The sequence below is a fragment of the Podarcis melisellensis genome, assembly GCF_964234715.1.
Source record: "Podarcis melisellensis genome assembly, chromosome: 1".
In the NCBI taxonomy this organism is placed as follows: domain Eukaryota; kingdom Metazoa; phylum Chordata; class Lepidosauria; order Squamata; family Lacertidae; genus Podarcis; species Podarcis melisellensis.
In genome coordinates this window covers 47,688,854-47,712,846 of record NC_138528.1, presented here as the reverse complement: position 1 = coordinate 47,712,846, position 23,993 = coordinate 47,688,854, and the positions used below count along the sequence as shown (strand labels likewise).

At 42.8% G+C, this 23,993-nt stretch overlaps 1 protein-coding gene across 4 annotated transcripts in view; it reads right to left on the bottom strand.

Annotated features, from left to right (window-relative positions):
• The window catches only part of PLEKHH1 (pleckstrin homology, MyTH4 and FERM domain containing H1), a 56,667-nt gene that overhangs the window by 29,964 nt on the left and 2,710 nt on the right, over positions 1 to 23,993 (bottom strand). The window contains exons 2-13 of one of the 4 annotated variants that reach the window (XM_081900906.1): positions 19,837 to 19,999; positions 14,126 to 14,188; positions 12,031 to 12,192; positions 10,527 to 10,610; positions 9,705 to 9,786; positions 6,381 to 7,357; positions 5,341 to 5,419; positions 4,780 to 4,871; positions 2,932 to 3,082; positions 2,230 to 2,372; positions 1,858 to 1,968; positions 1,385 to 1,471 (exon numbers count right to left, since the gene is read on the bottom strand). In XM_081900906.1, the coding sequence (XP_081757032.1) occupies positions 1,385 to 1,471; positions 1,858 to 1,968; positions 2,230 to 2,372; positions 2,932 to 3,082; positions 4,780 to 4,871; positions 5,341 to 5,419; positions 6,381 to 7,357; positions 9,705 to 9,786; positions 10,527 to 10,610; positions 12,031 to 12,192; positions 14,126 to 14,188; positions 19,837 to 19,962 (2,157 nt within the window). In that variant the 5' untranslated portion in view covers positions 19,963 to 19,999. The remainder of the gene's footprint in view (positions 1 to 1,384; positions 1,472 to 1,857; positions 1,969 to 2,229; positions 2,373 to 2,931; positions 3,083 to 4,779; positions 4,872 to 5,340; positions 5,420 to 6,380; positions 7,358 to 9,704; positions 9,787 to 10,526; positions 10,611 to 12,030; positions 12,193 to 14,125; positions 14,189 to 19,836; positions 20,000 to 23,993) is intronic. The other 3 variants (XM_081900907.1, XM_081900908.1, XM_081900909.1) reach the window with 3 other exon arrangements.

Here is a 23,993-nt window from a genome sequence, read left to right as displayed (position 1 = left end):
GTTCCACAGGTGCAGTCGGAATCCAACGCAAGGGGGGGTGTGAGTGTTCAGAACTTAAATGGTTAAGGGTTCTGAGTGTGCGTCACATTCCGACGTCAGGCGTAAGCCGGGAGGAGACAGAAGCTTTTAGAAGCTAAGGAGGAGGAGCTTTTTCCCTGTACCTTCACTTCTCTCTGTGTATCTGAGAGACAAAGACGTGCCTTTGGATATGGCTGAAAGAAGCCCCGGTCTTTGTAGCTGAAATGTTTCAATAAAGAGCTGTAAATAGACGGAGCTGTCTGTGTGTGCTTGCCAGAAGAAGGAAGTAAGTCTGCTTTACACCACTGTGTGTTCTACTCTGCTAAGCCGTGACCTGAAGGGAGCAACAGTGGCGCAGCTTTGAAGAAGTGTGCCGGACCCGTTATAAACTGCTGATTGACGATCATAAAGTAATCAGGTGTCACGGCAGATCGATATCCAAGAGGTGATATCCAGAGAAGAACTGGCAGCAGAAGAAATTCCAGAAGAAATTCCAGCGGCAGCACTGCTCTGCAAACATTGCAGGAGCACTACTGCAAGTTTTGTACAAAGGGGACATAATAACATAACAAGATCCCTGCTGGATTAGGCCAAAGGTCCCTCAAAGTCTAACATCCTGTTCTCACAGTGACTGACCAGATGCCTACAGGAAGCCTATAGGAAGGACCCAAGTGTAGCAGTGCTCTCTCCCCACTTGGGATTTTCAACAACCAGGATTCAGTGGCATACTCCCTCAGACACTGGAGGTAGAAAATAGCCATCATGAGTATAAGTGATGTAAGCAGGATTTAACCTTCGTCAAATATGGCTGATAGTTACGGAATTTCGTGTGATTTGAGAATGTATCTGTATCCTCACATCTTCCGATTTTGATGACAGATTAAGAGAATGGATATGTGGCCCCTGTTGACATTTCTGATATTTTTGCATCTTCTATTTTTATTTGTGCTTATATTTTATGTATGATGGAATAAAAGGCATTCAATTGTTTTTTTTTTAAAGTATGTGTAATGAATATGAACAGATCAAAGTGCTGTAATTTAGACGTTTCTGCATTATTGACAGAAGTGCAATCATACTTGGGAGACTTTACAGGAAAGTGGGCTGTGTCAAAAGCTTTTTACAGCTTTCTTCAAACATTAAAGGTTAAGTTTACGTTGAGTATTAGGTTTCAGGTCTTCTAGTATATGAACTTAATCTGCCTGATCTTTTCTGCAGGGCAAAACCATATGAAAACCAAGAACTTCAATTCAGGTTTGTCATGACAGGGAAAGTTGTCTCAATTAAAACATTTTCTCTCTCTGCCAATCTGTTAGTGCCCTTTAGACTTCAGAAATAAGAAACAAAGGTCAAAAGCAATGCTCACTTGGAATGTTTGAGATCCTTCACCCCGTATGATCTGGCAAGAAGAATTCAGTTCCACCTGCCCCTGGGGCTTGCAGATGACATCACTCTGGAGAGAGGAAGGAAATGCAAGAGACAACGAGGAATACAATATAAGGGATGGAGAAAAGGTGAGGCACAACCTCCAGGTAACATTCTGCATACGTGGCTGGTTTACAGCAGAGAAAGCACCCAGGACATGATAATGTTGCTAATAAATATTTAAAAAATTAGGGCTGAAAGCATGCATTGATCAATCAATCAATCAATCAATCAACAGCCCCAGTTTTAGTAGGTGGGATTATGAGTGATGGTGGTTCTTGTGTGCGTTCTTTGGAGGGAATAATATCTCAATTCTGTTACTGATATTGGGGATAAAAAAAACCATATCAAAGATGGCCAAAGGATGAGTAGTTTATTAAAACTATTGAATATGAGGATTTGCTACTAACTCACCGGGGACTTATAATACATGATCTGTCCATTTCTCAACACAAACCACCGCCTCTTCCATGCCTTCACCTGGTTGCCCATTTTCAGCAAATAGCCAGATTTCTCCAGTGGCTCCTAGATGAAATAAAACAGATATTATTTTCCTGTGCAATGGACAAGGTGCAAACCAGGGCTGGGGAACCTCAGGCCCTCCTGCCTTCTTTAGCTGGATTCCTTTGGGATTCCTCCAAGCCCAGAACCGCTCCCCAGTCACATCCCTCTCCCTAGGCCACACCCCTCACCAGCTGGCAGGCACCGGATTTGTTCTATTTGAAAAGGTTGATGCTAAGGCTGCCCAAAGTGCAGATGGTGTTGGTGATGGGAGGGATAGCTTACATTGCACACTCCACCATCCGTGGAATAGGATGATGTCCGCTGCAACTTGTGCTCTGGTTCAGAATAATCTTCATCAACAGAGTAGGCATCAGGGGGGATGGCGTAGTCACTCTCTGAGCTTAGCGAAGACATAGAGACTCCTGCTAGAAATAAAAAGAACCCAAGAACATGCATGCTTGCCTGGTTCAGTAAGACCAAGCTTGCATGCAGAACCAAAACTATTGAAACAGGCTCACAAATTTACCAATCATCTAAGAGCCGAATTACCAGTCATCTAATAACCCAAAACTAACATTACTAGCAAAACGCCTTGATTGCAAAGGCAAAACTGACACGCCTTTTCCCTAGTGTATGACCTGTTTTGAGATGTTCATTTTTTTTAGAGCTGAAGCAGCAAGATTTCAGGTGGACTAACAGAAGGATCGCAGTAAAGTTTATGAACTTTTCCCCGTATGCTGGGGAGCTGACTTATAATTTATAGCAGATAAAAGATAATCTCTAGACTGGTTTTTAAAAACACACTTACTTGGCAGTAAGCTCCACTGAAGTGGAAGTGCCTAGAATTGTGCTGATAGTTCTACTACAGTTGAAGCCCCAAATTCCCTGATGATTCTGGTCTGCTACCTGAAGATGCTTTTAAATCATTTTAAAGCTCCTTCTCCTAGCAATCCAGAAAGCAATACTGTACTTCCTTCCTCTTACCTCGCTTCACTGCACGAGGACTGCCTGGTATGCTTGCTTTTCTGCATTCAGATCCTGCATTGGAGGTTCTGAAGCTCACATGAGAGCTGCAGTCATCATCAGAGCCGGAGGACTCGTCTAAGAAAGGAACGTTGCTGATTTGGGTAGCTTTCTGGAAAACAAGCCTCCAAAGTCAGGATAAAAGGGAATGTAGACATCACAGTTCACAAGAACCTTTCGTAAACTGGCTTGAGGTTTTTTGTTTTGTTTTTACATTCAAGCAGCATATACATTTTATGAAATAATAAAAAAAGCTAGCACAAGAAAACCAGTTACATTGTTCTGTTTCTACACTCTGCCCCTAGAAGCAAGCCCCTATAGTTGTTCATTTCATTCTCTATGCCCTAGAGCAGGCATAGGCAAACTCGGCCCTCCAGATGTTTTGAGACTACAGTTCCCATCATCCCTAACCACTGGTCCTGTTAGCTAGGGATGATGGGAGTTGTAGTCCCAAAATATCTGGAGGGCCGAGTTTGCATATGCCTGCCCTACCAATGGCAATTAGGGTTAGGGAAAAAAGGCAGAAGCTTAGGAAGGAGAGATACACATCATTTCTGCTTGAATCCAAGGCTGTGGCTATGGGAGAAGCAAGACCTTCTTGTGGTGTTAATGACGTGAGCCCCTCCGTCGTAGGCTCAGGGTGTAAATAAACTGTTTCTTTAAGATACTACAGTCTCTGCTGCCCATCGATCTCAGGAAACTGTAAGCACTTGGAACCCCTGGAATCCTGCACTGCTTGGAGATTGGGTTGGCATGCAACAACATTGTCTTATTTTAGTTAGTATTTAACAGGTTGTGGCAGAAAAAGTATCTCATGGGGAACAAAAAGTAAGCCCGCTCCCATAACGTCTTTATGCTATTTTGGGCCTACTTCTGGGTTTTGCATCATTCGGACGCATCTAACTTGGTCATTGCCTGTAGTTTCAAATGCAAATATGAGCCTAGCTTGAGGTCTTTCTGACTTCTGGGAAGAGGATGAGACCAGGCAGCGTGTGTGTGGTGTGTGTGCAGACATACAGCACAGGCAAGATTCACTTAACAGTTATCTAGACAATTTAAGGTGTAGCCATGTGAGTATGAGACATCTTCATGCATACAAGGAGACTGACCTGAACTGAATGATAGACCTGCAGATGAGCCTTCATCCTGATTTGCTTGCACAAAGTTTACATGGGGGGGGGATTAGATTACATGTATGTATGTATGTATGTATGTATGTATGACGGTCATCTGCCTGATTTGAATGTTCGCTAATGTAATTACTCCTTATAGTTTTCTGCCAGTAGTAAGAAATTAGATTTCCAAGGACCTATTTCCATCACATGTCTGCTTTGCATGTGCTCTGTTCTGTCTAGTTTCTTGGCAGGTTTAAGAAAAACACAAACCAAAATTGTGTGTAAATTGTTCACACAACGCTGGAGCACACATTTTGTATACTTGTTATTTGCATTTTGTACACATTATTTCCCTAAAATATACATTTTGTATGCTTTTCAAAGCATTTCCCCATAAAATATGCACTTATATGTATGCTTAATATAAAATATACCTTACTGTGTGCATTTTTTTGGTACTGAAACTGCATCACAAAACTCAGAGAAGTGCACAATTCAGTTGATACCTGCATTCAGATTTGCATATGGGTCAGGACTGGAGAATTAGATCAGTTTTCTTTAAAATGTTGACTGAACAAATTTCTCCTCCGTCCCTGCTATGAGCTCTCCTACCAGTTTATTGCTTTCCACATCTGTTCCCACAGAGTTGTCCACCTTCCCATATTGGTCCTAACACAAGTGTCATCGTCCTTACCCCTTTTAGCATGGTGTACACAGGCACAGTGACATTTCTGTAAATGAGGCAGGTGAACGTTCCAGCAGGTGAATAGCTTGAAGAATTTGAAGCTGAGATTTTTATATGTAAAGGAAAGAAAGAAAAATGACAAGCTGCAATTAGCATCCCCACAGCATGTTTAAATGGATGGGTTTAAATTAGCTAGATGGGGCTATGTGGATAATCAACATTTATGTGGTAACAGGGGCTCTGACCAAGATTAACAAATAACCATTATATCTGAAACCACATTGAAAGACTATGTGTTGGTAAAGACTACCCATCTTTCATCTCCCGTATCTCCACAATGAAGAAAGCATAATTGATGGAGGTGCCCTTTAGTGGAGCACGTTTCTGTGACTAAATGCCCTTTATCACCAAATATACAGTATACCAGCAAATGTGGTATAAATTCAGTCCATAGTACATTTATCACAGAAGAGTTTACATGACCAAATGTTCTGAAAATATACCACCGGATAACACTAGCGGTATCTGGTCATGTATAGAGTCTTTGGGACAATTTTGGCTAGTACTTACTCCGGCTAGAAGGGTCACTCCCAAGAGCCACTTCTGAAAGCCTCATGCCAGACTTGGCTACTGCATAGATCCGACTCTCCTAAAACAAGGGGGAAAGATCAAGGGGAAAAGACAAAGCAAAAATGTAACTTTTGGTGAACTTAAGGCAACTTGGGCTGCTTTGTCCCTTCTTCAGGTCCTGTCGTCTTTACCAGAGAGTCACTAGCAACTAAGCTACAAGCATATCTCTGGTGGCACAAACGCGTAAGCTGTCTTTTGGATAGAAAGGGAGACACAAAAGGTCCACCTACAGTTTAATTGTAAATAGACTATTCTTGGAAACATACACCGGGAGGGAAGAGGATGGGGTGCATGGGGGAAGAGGAGCTGCAAAAGAAAGGGAGGTGTTGAGCACACTCTTTTTACCAGCTGCTTCACTCCTACAAATAATGCACCTCCAATTCTGTTTGAAAGAGGGAAAGCAGCGGTCATAGTTGTATTGGCTTGATAAGGTGTAATTTCAATCTCTGATATATACCCTGAAGCAACTGTGAAACACACAAGAAATTAGAACAGGAAGGAGAAAATACGTTCATATCAAAATTATATATGTTCATTCTCTTCCCTGTATCATTCCAATTTTAGTATACGTGCTGCCAAAGCGAGCACTATATATGTTCATTCTCAGTACCTACATACATCTTTAAAAAAAGGAAAGGAACAGAGATGAAAATTCTTGCAGAGATATAGGAAAAAAATATTTACAAAAGCATCTCGACTTCCTGTTGCTACAACTTGGGTTAGAGTATTGTTTAGGAGTTTTTGTATATTTATTTTAGATCTTATTATTATTTGTTCCAGTTCCTCTGATGGCAAACAGAATTTGTCCCTAATATATAACATATATTATATATAACATTAGATTGAAATAACAACACCTTTGCAATATGCACAGTTATTTCCAAGCTGCAATGATTTTGTTGTTGGTAGGTTGTTGTTTTTTTAATAAAAAATGCAGTGAATTAAAGTCTTGGGCATGTACTGAATTCTGAATATCTTACCCAAGATGGAAATCTGTGCAGCGGAGGAGTGGGTGGCTTGCCTCCTGGGTCCATCACTCTGGTTTCAGAAGTCCATGTCTCCTTATTACAGCAAGATTGCTGGTGAATCTCTTCATCCATCCCTGCCTCCTCCCCCAAACAGTCTTCCATCTCCATGTTCTCAGCTACTTCCTCATCTATATCAGTCTCTTCCACTTGTCCCCGGCAATGTGAAACAGCACTTATAGGCTTGAAAGTGCCAATATCATTGTTTGCCACATGATGGAAGGAATCTGCCCCTGACTGTGGTTGGCTATAATGCCGCTTGGCGAGCAGGATGCTGTCCCTTGGATTGCTAGGAGTCCGAACTTTGGGGAGGGTCATGCTGTTACCTAGTCCAGCTTCCCTTCCTGGGAAATTGTGGGAGGTTGAAGTAATGGATTTTGGCAACTTGGGCTGGAGGGCTGGAGTTGATGTTGAAAGAGAACCATTAAGAACATTTTTCACTTCCCCAGATGAGGATGAGCGCAACCTATGAGTTCTGAAGTCAGTACTCAGTCCATCTGCTGGCTTGCACAAGTCAGATAATGTCTTGTCTGAATCACCAATGGAATTCTGCAGTTCCTCCAGGGGAGACTGAAAAGTTAAAGCTCCATGAAACTTCACAGTCTCAGCTTGGTGGTTTGATGATGGGCAGATGGGGACCAGGTCATTTACCGAAGAGTTCTGGTAGTCTGGGAAGTCAGAGATAAGCCTCAGTGAGCTCCGAGAAGGCACTGATTTGTTCACCTCACCCGTTACACAGGCATCATTCATAAATACCACACTTGCTATATAAGGAACCCTTTTCATGGATACACTCTGATATGCCTGTTTGATGTCCATTGCAAGAATCCTGGAATCCCGGTCTGAGTCCTCAAGGAGGCAGGAGAATCGGTCTCGAAACAGCTGGATGTTGCAGTTGGAAACAGATTCTTCAGAAGGCACAGTCATCAAATCTGCAATTGGGAAAAGACATCAGAACATAAGAAGGCCCATCTAGTCCAGCATTCTGTTCTCACAACCAACCAGGACCTGAGTGCAACACCAATCTCTCCACTTGCGATTCCCAACAACTGATGTTTCATAGACCTGCTGCCTCTGATGCTCAAGGTAGAACACAGCCATTATAACTAGTAGCCATGAATCACCTTATCCTCTATGTATTTGTCTGTATTTCTCTTTCAAAGCCAGCCAAGATAATCATATGTAGAAAACTTGTTCCATTAGACCACTCTTCTAAAAAAAGGAATTTATAATCTTTAAGCCCAAATCATTTGAAACCCCTACAACCCATCCACGCTGATGGTTCTGGTGATCTGTTAATTAGAGGACAAATATGGCCAGATAATACACTTCAGATTATACCACCCCCAATTGCTCTTACAGGTCTATTTTGAGCAACAAACTAGTGAAATGGCATTCCTCATTTGTACACTAAAGGAGAAAGATTCCTTTGTAACCAGCAAAATCAATAATCAGTATAATGCTGTCAAAAGTGATCTGTATTAAACACGGTAAATGTACCTGCAGTTTTCCAGGTAAACAAAACAGTAGATAAATCTGTTAATCAGTAGAGATGTCTGCAAGAGATTGATTTTATTTCCAGAGAGGTGGTTAAATTTACAAAAATAAAAAAGAGGAGCTAAAGAGACGCATGAGGCTGGACCTCTTCTTTGGAAGTTCTGTCTATTAATCCCAAACACACTTGGGTGCATAGTGGAGATACTGTGGCTATTTAAAAGTGAAGAAAATCCACTCTGCATATGTTCAAAGGCATTGTTTTACGCATTATGACTTGTCACATTGCCATGCTGAGCATGGAAGACAAGGGATTAAACCCTGGTTCAAATTAGCCCCTATGTTGGAGAAGCTGAATTGAATCAGACACAATGAGACAGTACAATTATGTGCAGGAGTCAATGTATCATTCAGAGCTGTCTGATTGGTGGCATTTTGGGAACACTTAATACCAGGTTATTATAGCAACCATTTCATTCCGCTAGCAATCAAAACGGATGGGAAGTTGTTTGCAAAGCTTTCAACTGGAAAGGTGCTTGCGCTTGCAGAGAGAACTGAGGCCAGTCAGGTAATATTGGCACAGGATTGGCACCTCCATACAATTCTTCTGTGCTCCAGGTTGCTTGCCTATGCATCATGGCTATGCCTAATTTGCTGTTAGAGAGCAAACGGGCGCAATTTTGGAAAATACAATTCCCTTACATTTGAGGAATGAAGTTTTCAGGACCCAGTACAAAGAACCCATGTCTTTAGTTGTACAGAGGGTGAACAAACACTATTAATGCGAAGTAGGCTTCCCCCAGTAACTTTTAATGTATCTATGTGCAGTAGAAAGGCATGGGAACCCAATATTTACCATCATGCCCCAGTATGAATTGTACACTGTGTGAACAGGCCCATAGAAAATGTAATGCATGATTGGGCTGGGTGACATATTATATATGTCATAGGTTTTAAAAGGCACAACAATATTACCCATACTTTAGGTTAGGGATGGGGAACCTGTGGCCCATCAGATCTTGCTGGACTACAGTTCCCACAGTCCCCGACCATAGGCTTTGCTGGCTAAGGCTAATGGGAGTCTGGAGTTTAACAACAACTGGAGGGCAGCCACAGGATCCCCATCTAGTTTTATGTACTAGCTGCAGGAAATAACGATGCAGCAACAGATACACTGGTTGGTCCTCGGCAATTGCATAAGCCACATAAAGGGTGGGGCTATTCTTAGTTGTACAAGAATGTGCTTGGGACGGAGAGGTTAATGAGATTTTGCAGTTCTTGTACTTAGCATGTACAAGAACAACATTGGTGTTAAAGCAACATCCACGGGACATCTACAATCCACATTTAGGTGGACCCATGAACTTGGCCAGTGAGCATGTCAGGAAATGACCGAGTGCATAGTGAAAAAAGAAAAAAGAAAATCTGCTTATGATTTTCAGAAAGTAGCTTCACCCCTAGGATAATATCTAAAGCTTGATGTTGCCCCACTAAAGGTAATGGATTTTCTGCCACTGACATTAGTTATAGCCTTTACAGCTGAATTAATAGACCAGCCATTAGTATGGAGACCGAAACAGAGATCTCACAGACAGCCTGCCTCACAGTATATATTTTTTAAAAATATATACTGATGGAAAATGGAAATATCATATTCTGCTCATTCTGCCTCTGTGTACTAGAAGGAAACCACAAATGGCAGTGAAACGCACAGAGATCTGAGGGTTCTTCTTTTCACTTTCCCTGCTGGTTCCTAGATATTTATTTTAAAAATTACATATTTACCTTGCAGCGCTGCTTGAAGAACTTTGATCTGCTCAGTCAGCTTCAGGTTATAACCCTTGAGGTAATGGTTTTCCATCTCAAGCTGTGAAACAGTAGAAGAAAAAACTTTATGTTAAAAAAAATCATTTGAAGTTTATTTCTTTTACAAACAGTTCTGTCTAGACTTTTGGCTTTAATAAAATTTCAAGAAAATTAAGATAAATTTAATTGAAAATTCCTACGTTCTTCGAAAGGAAGGCCTATCTCTAGGAAGAGTTCTCTTTGTCTTGTATATTTACGGCCAAACAGTACGATGATCTGCTTAACCAATAAGCTTAGACTTCACTAACTAAATTACTAAACAAGTACAGTGGTACCTTGGGTTAAGAACTTAATTCGTTCTGGAGGTCCGTTCTTAACCTGAATCTATTCTTAACCTGAAGACCACTTTAGCTAATGGGGCGTCCTGTTGCTGCCACACCGCTGGAGCACGATTTATGTTCTCATCCTGAAGCAAAGTTCTTAACCTGAAGCACTATTTCTGGGTTAGCGGAGTCTGTAACCTGAAGCATATCTAAGCTGAAGCGTATGTAACCCGAGGTACCTCTGTACATAGGTTGTACTGTAAGCGTCATTACTGGCCCAGTTCTACAGTCCATCAGCACACAAAAGAAGGCACACAGCTGTACAAATTGTCTTCTCCAACAGTGCAATGCAGAAGTTTACATGTCATTGCAGAGGAGGGTATCCCTACTGAGGTGTCACTGCAAGCACCCCTTTCATGCCAATGCAGTTGTGTAATTCTATGGACTAGGGGTGTGGAAGAAACAAACTGGCCATCACCTCTCTTAGTTTAGCTGTCACCCAGTCTTTAATTTTGGCAGCCTTTTCTTGGACAATTTTAGCATCATCCGCTCTCAGTTGTTTCTGTGAAGAGAAGAAATAGACAAATGTTATAAGACAGCAGCTGATCCATTTGACTTGAAGAAATTGCAGGTGTAGCCATGGGCAACAGCTCACTATTCTTGCACAATTCTTGCATAGCAGTAAGGAATATTCTGGAGACTTTGTGGAAACTTCCCTACAAATCAGAACTAGACCATTGAACTCAGGTGCCAGAAGGAACACTTTCCCCATAGTAATTTGCCTATGTGCTGAAGTCATATTTAGAGCCTCTCTACCAGGTGCTCCAGCCATCTAAAGTAAAGCTGGTGGCAAACCTTCTCAGCCTTCTCAGTGCATCTTTCCCCTCTTAATATATTCTGTTATTAACTTAAATCACATAGCTGTTTCCTATGGTTATTTATTGCCAGTTGTGACAACTTAACTCTTCTGCCCCATACTTCTTCTTTTTAAACTAATTTCTCTTTCCTTTCTTTTCTTTTCTTATTTTTCTGCAACCTGTTTGTAGTTATTAGATTTATTTATTTAGAATGAAAAAAAGAAAGCCTTCTCAGTGCTGGGATTGTATTTGTGGAATTCCCTCGGCTATTGTGAAGCGTGCCTGGCACCAACTGCATTATCCTTTAGGAGCCAGGCATAATTCCCCCCCTTACAGTCGTAAATAAATAAATAAATAAATAAATAAATAAATAAATAAATTTCTTCTTCTTCTTCTAACGTATTAATTACTATTATAGGGGGATATCCAATGCTGTGCAAGCAGACATAATGAGACTTGTCCTTCCTTCCCCTCCCTGCCACAGTTCTCTCAAATCGGCTTCAGAGGGACCCGCAACACCCCAGAACAGATTTGGGTGCCATATGGGGGAACTGCAAGGGGAGCAAGAGGAAGTCCCATTGCATGAGTTCACCCGTTTCATTTGGGATGTCACCTGTTTTATTTATGTATGTTATATTGTTTCTACAAATTGCTCTGGAAACTCTACTCAAGGGCAGCAATAACTGTTTCGAATAAATAAATATTGACCTGAGAAGGGGGAGACAGACATAAATGTACTTTAGAAGCAGGAGGAGGAAGAAGAAGAAGAAGAAGAAGAAGAAGAAGAAGAAGAAGAAGAAGAAGAGTAGTAGTAGTAGTAGTTTGGATTTGATATCCCGCTTTATCACTACCCGAAGGAGTCTCAAAGCAGCTAACAATCTCCTTTCCCTTCCTCCCCCTCAACAAACACTCTGTGAGGTGAGTGAGGCTGGGAGACTTCAGAGAAGTGTGACTGGCCCAAGGTCACCCAGCAGCTGCATGTGGAGGAGCGGAGATGCGAACCCAGTTCCCCAGATTACAAGACTACCACTCTTAACCACTGCACCACACCATAATATCAGATGGTACCTTTCTCACTGGCTGTGGAGGCAAGATGTGTGTCCCAGCTTAAAATAGCTTCATTACCTGCTTTTCCAGCTGTGTCTCGAGTTTCTCAATCAGTTCATCCTTTTCTTGCACTCTGCTCACCAGCTCCTGGTATTTCTTGTGTACACTTGAACCGCCTGTTTTCATGTGGGCAAGTTTCAGCTTCTCTTCCATAACTTCCACCTGAAAGATTCCCTCACACTTTCATTGTAATGACAATGGGTGGTGAAAGGGAAGGAAACACATTGGACTCTTTGTGGGAATAGACTGTTTATTCACTAATGGACCCTTATTTGGGGCAGGGCAGATTCTTCTTAAAGAACTCTCACACATTTGTCCCTTCGTATAATCCCATCCACTAGAGCGCTGGCATCTGATGTTGAAAATATCAGTTTAGCAGCACTGCTCAGCCTAGCCTGAGGTAAGTTCCACTTCCAGGTAAGTGGATATACAACCTAAATATTCAAAGGCTCAAAGAAAATACATTTTTCAGAAGATAATTGAAAGAAATGCCCGGAAGGCCTGCCATCTTCAGACAGCAAGAAAGTACCAAGTATACAAGAAGAAATAAGACATCAAACATGTCTTACAGGTACATATAAGTGGGGCACTGAATCGCCACTTGGCAGGCATTCTGCACCTGCCCCTTCTTTTTCTATGAACATGTCTCTCCCTCTCTCCATCCCAGCAGCTCTGTTATCCGTCCCCTTCCAGGGTTTTGGACAGAAGCTTTATAGGGATGTCATAAATAATTTGGTTGTGCCTGAGAGTACCTTCTCAAATGTAGTCTCCGCTTTTCTCTTTTAAAATGTTGACGGCGCCGGGGCCCTAGCCTACTGACCTCCTCCTCAAAGGCCTCAAATTGAGATTGGCAATGCCGTGCGGGATATTTCCCAGTCTATGTGCCAAATTTTTCATGAAAGCTGGTTATGCTCCAGCGGACATTCCTGGCCCCAGAGTTGCAGAAAGCTGTGTTTTGTCCTCCTGTCTGTCTACATTAGACAGAGAGAGGCAAACAGTCTCTCCCCTACGCTGAACCTGAAAGGCAAGCGTGTGGCACCCCAAGCCAGAAAGCTTAGCCTCCCAAGCTGCCGGTGTTTGGATCAGAGCTTGGGAATAATTACCGTCTAAGGAAAGAGCCCCTCCCAGCTCTTCTGATGCCTGAGTGGTGACTCTACACTGAAACCTCCAAGCTGGGACAGTAACCATTTTGCCTTCCTTATCTGAAGATAAGAGCACATTGAAGACACCATCCAAAACCCTGAACTCGGGGGCTGAAAAAAACACCCAGCTTTAGGACTCAGCACACAAGTCATTTCATTTCCTAGACGTCTTTTGCTTCCCTGCACAATATACCTGTTTGTGGGGTGGCAGCTCCACATGATGTATTAAACCACTTCCTAAGCCTGTCAGATTTAATTAAGGCATTTCGAAAGGCCTTTCCATTTCCTTTAGATAACAAGCTGGGTGGTGCCACTGGTAACAGGCAGCGGCAAACTCCAAGCCTCCAGGCCTGATTCACTCCACCAAGTTTGGCCAGGATATGGCGGTCCAACCTGGACTGTAATTTTCCATTCACCTTTCCCCCTCCCCCCTTAAAAAGGGATGTTGAAGAATAGTATCCTTGGTAGATTAACTGGATTCTGTGTGGGTCCCAAAAATTGCTTAGCAACTAAAAATGGTGGGAATAATCGGCCACAGAATCCCTGTGATCACACCCACATGATGCTTTTAAAGCACATTTATACCACTTTAATAGTCATGACCTCTCCCAAGGAATTCTGGGGAGTGTACTCCCCACAGGGCTAAAATTCCCAGCACTCTTAACAAACTACAATTCCCATGATTTTTTTTGGGGGGGGGGAGCGGGGCAGAGACATAGGTTCTAAATGTATGGTATGGATATGATTTGGAGGACTCAAAGGCTATACTTTTTAGGCTTTGCCCACAGAACACAGTTTTCCCGCTGCTACAGCAAGGTTTAGAAACATGATTAAAAGCTTATAAACACTGTAAGGTGTAAATGTGTCACCTGAAACTGAAAACCTTTGTATAATTAGAAATCTTGGGGTGCCCGTCCAGCTGTAAAGGTTTTCACATGTTATGGGACTAGTGATATCAGAGTAGCTCTTACCTGTTTCTCTGCATTTTGGGCTCTCTGTTCTGCCTCAACCACTCTTTGCTCCAGTTCTTGCATCTTCAGAAGAAAAGAAGACATGAAAAACGGTTTACTACCACTACTACTAAAGTAAAAGGTAAAGGTAAGGTAAAGGACCCCTGGACAGTTAAGTCCAGTCAAAAGCAACTATGGGGTGCGGAGCTCATCTCACTTTCAGGCCAAGGGAGCCAGTGTTTGTCCACAGACAGCTTTCCGGGACATGTGGCCAGCAGGACTAAACCGCTACTGGCGCATGGAAGACCGTGATGAGTGCCAGAGCACATGGAAATGCTGTATTACCAGTAGTACTAGTAATGCTAGTACTACTACTTCTTCTACTTCTTTAGAATAAAACCCATCATTTGTCACTGTGATCTCTGGCATTTCTAGAATTATAAAACATAGCTCTTTAACAGTACTATCACCCATCATTTTCTCATTAGTGAATTTTGACATTCATTATATCGTTGGAAAGGATACCTTCTGGTACATTTTACATGCTATTCACCACTCCTATAAGCAGCTTACTTAGAAGCCACCAGCTCACCATTAGCATTCAACTCACCATATCTCTTTGATAGACGTATGATAGATTCTGCATCACTATATAATCACTATGATGCGCAGGATCTTTTAATGTCTAGAAACTGTTTCAAAGAGTGCTATTTACTTTATCAAACCTTTGGGAAAGCAGTAACAATGCTCACATATTCCCATATCATGTTATTTACAGGTATGAGATTGACATAAATATTATGTAAATTCAAGGGCATTTGGGGCCCAATTTACACAGGAGACTTCAACCTCCCATGTGCGCACCTCATAGGCTTGAGTGATTGATTGTCCTCCTATATTCTCTCGCTCCACATTCACTTTTGCAAAACATGCCCTTGAATAATGGTTCAACTGCACTGCCAGGAATGGCCCCATTTTTTCCAGAAGCGTCCTTAATTATAGTGTTCTAGGTTGGCAGGGATACTCAGCGCCATGCTGTGGTAATACCATGCTGAAGCACTGACTCAGCATTAATTTTGACAGAGTAAATAAAGGATTTTAGAAAGCTGGTTTCCCCCCCCATTCAAATTTGATACCCAAGCTTCTGTTTGATCCTCGTTTTGCTGATGATCTACTACCATTGCAGTGCATGGATATTAAATCAGCTGGAATTACATTAAACACATCCTGATCTCATGTAAGTAACTTCCCCTGCACTTCTCAATAGTCTGGCTTTCTCTGTGTCAATTCAGAGCTGTGTCTGCAGCTCCTTCCTCCTGCCCTGGCTTGGACTGGCTTCTCCTATGCCTTAATGAAGACCTCTAAATTACCTCCCCTCCTTTCACATTCTTCTTGGGAAAACAATATCTGCACACAGACTTTCCCTGCTGGAGAGGAAAAGAGGGCTATGGGTCAGTGTCCCATAGGTTCTTTGTTCTCACAAGCTTATATACAAAAGCTCATTAATTTTAATAATTGTCATAACATTTTCCTTGGAGGGTTGTTTGAGGAAAACCAATGCTTTTGGATTGGGAGCAGCAAACCCATTTGGGTAAAAGTGCAGTGACTCCCCTTGTAGAGTTACTATTCCCAGAAGGGAAGAGGGATCAATGTGATTTCTCCATCGTCTCGAGAAAGAGAATGGAGTGCACCTTTTGGGGATGAAGTCATTAGCAGCACCAAAGTGACCTCCCCAGGGCACAAGCTTGGGCAGTGTGTATGGAAGCCCTACACTGCCCAGATGACAAGACCCGCCCCCCCCCCCCCGGCCACGTTGATATGCTCCAAAGGAAAGCAGAGCAGTAAGTTGGCATCAGGAGTTGCTAGAAGGATGCGTACAAGGCACCATGCATCTGTCTTATGGACTCTACTCCAGATTTGTGTAGGGTTTATTCCCTAGCTTTTTATTCTCCAAAATATATCCTGTAAGTTTTAGGGTCAGAGTTTCAGGGGGTTTAGGGTCAGAGTTTTCCTTTTCCTAGATGGGCAACCTTCTCAGGTTGACGAGCCCCATCTGCCCCTCACTTCCCTCTACAGCATGTGCAGAAAACCACCTTCTCGGCCTTTGGACCCACTGTTGGTCTTGTCTGCTCAATCAGCTGGAGCCTGTCTTCGCACGTAGGGGAAGTCCCTAACTCACCAAGGGTCTGAGACTCACTGACTACCCTCACCTGGTTTAGCTGGTTGGTCAAAGCCCTTTCCTGGGGTGTGGCTGCTGTCACATGCTGACAGCTTCTAGGAGCCACAGATGAGAGCTGAGTGCAGGGTGGGGACCAAATGTGGACAAACTACCCCAGTAGGAGTATACACCCCTACTTGGAATAATACCTGGAAATTAACATCCTTTTTGTCCCAAACTGAAACTTCAACTTCATTGCAGTACCATGGGTCACTGCACAGACATTACCATTTGCACATTATTGGTGATATTTCTGCTCTTGTGAACGATGGCAACTGTACCACTCTGACACTTGACCACTTTTTGACATGGTTCGCTATCTCTCATGAGTAAGCTGAACGAGACCAGCATTTTAGAGACTGATCTCCCCAAGAAACCTGGGTTCTTTGAGAACAGAAGAACTCTACTTACCTCCCAACTGAATGGATACTGAAACTGCCTGCATTCATTAAAGATCTCATGGCAACCCCTGACAGTCTGCCAAACCTTCAGATAAGCTAATAAAAATCCATGTAGCCTGGCTCAGTTTAAAAATAATTAGTATTCATCTTCCTTCTCACCACTTCATTGTCTTGCTGTCGGATGTTAAAACTGCTGCTCTGTTTAACATCAGGCAAGAGTGTTAATTTCATGGTGCTTTTTGAGTATCATGTGTTCCCCAGGGGCAAACTAACAATAAGCTGAGCATTCAGATTGCACTTTCTATGTATCATGTTTTGTAATACTGATGAGAAAACTGCACTGCACGGCTAATTAACTGTGAAACAAACATTGAAATGAGATGTTCAAAATTCGGTTCCTACGCTTCTGATCACTAGCCCACCAAGCTGTCCTCTCCCACATGCTGTAGAAAGATAAAGCCCTATTATCGAACAGAGTGACGTCTCAAAGGTGAGGAGAGCGGCCAAAGATTCATGGCCCACAGTTCATTGGTTAACCGGGTCAATTATGCCGCCATGGCAACAGACTGCTATGTCACTCATCAACTGAATATTACCCCTCTTTCCCGTTGTGTGCACAACTGTGTAAGTAAATGCCAGTTACTAAAGACATGAGATTCTTGAACGCATTTCTAGATTAACTGGGTGAAGATGCATTAACAGTCAGTATGAACACCCTTCAAATGAGCCCATGAGAAAAGTACCCAGGAAATCCTGTGTACACACATCTCCACTTCTAAGCTTAGTCAGGCATTCCTGCCAGAATCAAAGTATTTTTCTTTGGACTTTTACTCTCTTTTGCATTAATTAGATTCAGCTCCATTTTCTCTCTCCATTTCTCTCTCTCTCTCTCAGTCCTTTTCTCTCTCTCCTGAGAGGCCCCACAGCTCAATTGTAACAGGGTCATCATGCTGCCATGGCAACAGCCTGCCATGTCACTCATCAAGAGAATATTACCCCTTTTCTCCTCAGTGTGTGCAACTGCATGGGGAAAAAAAAACCCTGAGTGCAAGTAAATGCCAGTTAGCAAAGGCATACAATGCATACAATTCTAAACTCCAGCATACTTTAATTTCCATGGAAAGCATCCAAAAAACATTTGAGCAGTATCATTGCTAGCATTGCATTTGTTTTGAGTTTCTCAAGAGAGGCATGGCAGAACGCAGGGCAAAGAACTTTTATTAAGACAGCATTCTAACAACCCTTCACATGTTTATTAAGGACTTTGGGGAATGTTCACCTGTGTGTGTGTGTGTGTGTGTGTGTTTGTGTGTGTGTGCAGTCACTTGATAAGTTATCACTAGACAATTCAAAAGGTGAATGTTCAAAGCTGAATGTGTGAACTAAATCCTTCAAAAAACACACATTGAATTTGAAGAGCTATGCAGGGATATGCATGGGCATCCTGTGGTTTGTTCATTCATACATACAAGTCACCACTTGATGCTGCAGTTATCAAATGAATCACTAGAAACTGCCCTAGGAATTTGTTGAGGGGCGGGAAATTAGCAAACAAATTAGTGAACTAGCCCTTAAGGCTGCAATTCTGGTACTTAAGTTGTGTATTAGAATTGTGTGAATCAGTTCTTAAATTGTTCGACTGACTTACTAAATCACTTACTAAATTACAAAATTAGTCAGTTTTCGTTTTCAGCACTAAGGCAACCATCCTGTTAGCCTGAAAACGATGAAGAAAACCTCCCCTCACTCCTAGCACTTCTGACAAGGCTTTGTTGAATTACAGCCTTTAACTGCTTACTCTTTGGCCTTCAGAGGAAAAACCACATCACAAAACCATACAGCCAGTTACAGAGTAACCTGATCACTGAACCAAACTGCTCCCTAATCTCAACAAAGGGTAGCTTGACACACCCACACCCCTAGGGCTGGATTAACTCCAGAGTCTTCATTTCCCTTTCCACAGGGGTGTCCAGCCATCAGGTGCTCCGCAAAGTGCAGGAATAATCAGACAAGTTTATTGTGCTGTCACCATTCTGCTGGAATTCTTTCCGAAAACATTGACTGGGTGAAGATTTAAATTTAGGATTTCTAATGAACGAAACAGGGCTTGGGGTTTAAATAACAAGCACGTGGATAGGGTAGGAATCAGGTTCTGAAAATCATGATTTCAAAGCCATCCGAGTTCTTGTCCACATCCTCAGGCTGCTCTGAAACTTAAGCCAAATACATTTTTGTATAAAATTAATTTTATAATGTATGTTTTAATTGTAGTTTTTATTGTGATATTCTACTGCAGTTGGTGTTACTGTAATTAATTATAGTGTCTATTTCAGCATAAGGGACGCGGGTGGGGCTGTGGGTTAAACCACAGAGCCTAGGACTTGCCGATCAGAAGGTCGGCGGTTCGAATCCCCGCGACGGGGTGAGCTCCTGTTGCTCGGTCCCTGCTCCTGCCAACCTAGCAGTTCGAAAGCATGTCAAAGTGCAAGTAGATAAATAGGTACTGCTCCAGCGGGAAGGTAAACGGCGTTTCTGTGCGCTGCTCTGGTTCGCCAGAAGCGGCTTAGTCATGCTGGCCACATGACCCAGAAGCTGTACGCCGGCTCCCTCGGCCAATAAAGCAAGATGAGTACCGCAATCCCAAAGTCGGTCACGACTGGACCTAATGGTCAGGGGTCTCTTTACCTTTATATTTCAGAATGTTGTTAACTTAGAGAAATTTATTTTTTAAAAAAATCAGTCCATTAATAAGCAAATTAAAACATGACAGGCAATTTCTCTAGACCTTCTTATAGGGTACTGTATCAAATTTAAGTTGAAACTGTTTGATTTTTCATTATAAAGACTTGATTTTGAAACTTATGTCCCTGGCCTCATCACGGGGGGTTACAGTCTCTCTTACTAGCTATCCTCATCCAAAGGTTTAAGAATAAGCACCCTTGTACTTTGATTTTTTTGTAGTCTGTTAGCTTTTTTCATTATTATTATGGAATTTTCTTTTGTAATTTTGGTTGTCTATATTTATCTGTATTTGTTTAAAGCAAAATAAAAGTATTTAAAAAAAAGAAGAATAAGCAGCAAAGACTGGTTACAAAATGTAGCTTTTGCCTCACCTTCTCAGCCAAAAGCTCCCGGATCCTACTAGCTTGCAGGCGGAATTTGAAGAGCTGTGTCTCCAACGCAAGGCATCGTTTCTGCCAGTCCATGCAGCTACCATTCTCAACAGCAAGCTCTGCCATTTTGAATGCCTTCTCCCTAGACCGACCTCAAGATGTCCTAAGTGAGCAAGACAAAGAAAAAAAAGACTGAAATGTCCAAAATGCTATAAGAATTGTCTTTATAGATATTTTTTAAGCACACCCAATACACATTTAAAACACATTCCTTTGACTTCCCCCAAAGGACCCTGGGAATGGAAGTTTCCCCCCTCACAGTTACAATTCTCAGTAACCTTAACAAACTACAGCTCTGGATATTCTTTGGGCCAAGTAATGAGCTTAAAACATGCATTGAATGTGTCTTAAACATATGGGGTGGATGTTCCCTAACAGGAGAATTTCCCCTGCCTCCTCCAATCTGGGGACACGGGTGGCGCTGTGGGTTAAACCACAGAGCCTAGGACTTGCCGATCAGAAGGTCAGCAGTTCGAACCCCTGCGACGGAGTGAGCTCCCGTTGCTCGGTCCCTGCTCCTGCCAACCTAGCAGTTCGAAAGCCCGTCAAAGTGCAAGTAGATAAATAGGTACCGCTCCGACGGGAAGGTAAACAGCATTTCTGTGTGCTGCTCTGGTTGGCCAGAAGCGGCTTAGTCATGCTGGCCACATGACCCGGAGGCTGCTCCCTTGGCCAGTAAAGAGAGATGAGCACCGCAACCCCAGAGTCATCTGTGACTGGACCTAATGGTCCCTTTACTTCCAATCTAGCTATGGTAACATTATACTATGCATTGCAGGGGGCTGGGCTAGTGACCCATGGGGACCCTTTCAACTCTAGAATTCTATGATTTTATGTCAGTTTACACAAAACAAACTCTGCATTCAAACTTTAAACACTCGGGAAGTTTAGGAGAATTCAGAATGAAGATTCCAACTGTAAACAAACTTTTAACAACTAAGACTTCCAGGACAAGAGCTTCAATCAAGCCTGATTAGAAGATTAGGCAAATGCAAACAGCCTAAGCCCTTAGACTATGGTATAAACTCACTGTTGTTCCAGAATGTGCAGTGAAAGAGTTAACCGAATCTTCTTATCAGCTCCTAAAGATCACATTATCAAAGTTACTCTGGTTTCCATATGGTCTCTCTCTCCCCCCAGTTTAGCTATCTTTTGGACCACCAAGCTGTACTAACTCTTAATGTTTCCCAGGGTCATTCTGGTAGCCTGTCAGTGCGTATTTAATCTCCTGGTATGTAGGTTCAGCTACAAGAGCAGGAACGATAGGCCTGTTGCTTAGCTAATGCTTAAAATTCACATAGCCAATATGCCCCTTTCATTAGAAGCCCATGAGCTAATTGAAGTGGGCAGCAGAAGACACAATGAACTAAGTGTCCTCATGGATGACAGAAGCCCTTCCACCACAAAGCTTTGGCTATGAATTATCCAAGTGAAACAGATAATAAGAGAACAAAGATAAAGCTCCATTCATTATATTTCATTGCCACAGTCTGAAAAATATTTAGCTAAGGCCCTTTGTCCATTTTAATCACCTTTGGAAGTCCCTTTTGCTTGTCCCCAAATTTAATGAATGGAAATGGAAAGATATGCTGAAAAGCTGGAGGGGTGAGCATAGAAATTAAAAACTTTGGAACTATTCTGGTGATTTAATTCAGCCTTGCAAATAAGCCCACAAAAGGCGACAGTCTCCAATATATACTTTTTACCAGCCTGCCGTGGGCTGCCAGTGGAGAGAGGGAGAGCCTCCTGCAGCATTTCTAAGCTGTGTGTGGAAAGGGGGACTTCACTCCTCCAGCAGCCCACTTGCTTTCTGTATTGGCCACAGAGAAGTGATGGAACGCTCCCTCTCTCCTTGGCCATCCTGCATATAATTTTTTGTCTGCACCTATGACTACTAAAGTGCTGAAAAACAAAGCTGAATTAATTAATGAGCAGAAAAGCTTGCGGGCACAGTTTTTCGTGTTTTTCATTGGAAATCTGCCTTTGAGGGTTAATCCATTCCACCCTGTTGCATGTGGGAATGAGGGCTGCACTGATGCCATCAATGCACATAGTACAGTCAGCCATGCAAATCTCAGCTCACATAAGAACACAGCTGAAATGTTTTGGCAGAGGACCACTGTATTTTTCTGCTGCCCTCTGTCTATCCAATCTATCCATTCCTGATCACTTTCGCTACCAGGTGTGTCTGATTCATGGTTGCGTCAAGCTGTTGGGAGCTTCAGAGCACTGAACTGATGTGGGGGCACTGAATTAATTGCCCATAGCATCACATGAATCCAGAATGACAGAACATCCATATAAAATGAACATATAGAGACAGGAAAGACTCCTTTAAAGATTTTACTAAGCACATGTCCCTACCACATTAAGCATGTGTACCAGAAAGTGATCTCAGTGGGACTTACTTTCAAGAGAACATATCTAGGATTGAGTTGCAGGCTTTTTATATTGCATCCTATGGACCACTTGCCACAGAATGGAGTAGCCTATATTGAAGAATGGCTAGATGATACATTTCCAGTTTGGTTCTCTACACTCCCATCTTGTCAAACCTGACATGCCAAGGATAGGAGATGGTGAGGAAGAAACTTGCCTATATAATATGCATCATCATAGATTTGTGGAGTTGGAGGGGGCCTTGTAGGCTACCTAGTACAACCCTCTGTTCAATGAAGGACATCCAGAGCTAGAGAAACATCGCCAATGGATTGTTGGCCAGCAAACACTCCAGCAAGGGAGAGCCCCTCCCCACCTCCATTTAATTTTCAGGTCTGCCACTCCATTATCTTTCTATTGAAATGGAACAATGGTATTACTTCTTTCACTGCAATATGGAAAGATCAGTACTGGACAGTATGGAAGGGCACCCCTGCTCACATGGCCTCTGGTCAGTCACCTCACTGCTATTCACTGAGTGTCAGAGGGTGAAGGGTAAGCTGGCAGAGAAGATGGCAGGGTGGAAACACACTGGAAGGAAGCACTCAGTTGGTTCTGCTCCTGCATCTGTACCGCACAAACCTTGCTGCAGCCTCCTCCCTTCCCATCTACTTCTCAAAAAGCCATAGCAACAGAACTACCCAGCAGTCAGGTGAGCAGTGGCACCGCACTCCCAGCAGTGAAGCTGCATGCTCCGCTACTGGGGGGCAGAGAATTGGCGGGGGCATGGCTGGTGATCCTGGGGGTGTGGCGCACATCCCAGGGGCGTGGCATGCTGCCTGCGAGGGCGTGGTGAGCCGCCCACAGGGGCGTGGCATGCGTTCTGGGGGCGTGGGGTGCCGTCTGTGGGGGCATGGTGCCTGGTGCACATGGGGGTGTGCGGCGCGTGGGGGCGGCCGCCACAATGGCACTCTACCGGAATAGTGGTGCCGGGGGCGGTCCGCTGCCTCCACAACCCCGTTCCTCCGCGAGCGCCCACCCTACCACCAGCTACTGAGCAAGTTTCTGTTATATATATATCAATAGGGAAAAGCCTAACAGGCATAGCTGCAGTAAAATTCCATATCAAGGCCAAAAAGCTAAAGAGTTAGCCCCTAATTACGTACCCAGCTACCAAGGCCTTTTGTTAAGCAGAACATGGTGCCTTATTGTAGGAAGGCAACATTGGATCTATTACTTATAATGAAGTCATGGACAGCATTCTTTTCTCATGGGAGAACAGGCTTGAGGTGAAAGACACAACATAAAGCCAGCTGAGTCCTTGCTTGTATCAAGAGATAAACTTGTACAGAAATCCTTGTAATGATTAGGGGGGGAAACAAAACATTGAATTTGACCTCTTTCTTCTATCTGCTTGTTTTTTAAAAAAAGTTACAAGAGCTCAGAACAAATTGTATTCATCATAATCAAAAGCCTAGCACCCATTTTGCAATAATAAATCACTTTGCAGTACTAGATTAGTAGGTGTATTGTGCCATTTGCAGACAATCTTACGATATCCACTATGAATGCATCTATCCAGAGAGGAATGCAAAAAATGTAATCAAGGATTCAGCATTAAGGCTTGATCTTAGAGGTTATAATGGTAGTACATGCAGTTTTCTGGAGAAAACATGTCCATACTGTTTCACATATGCCTTTTTAAAAACACAGTTTAT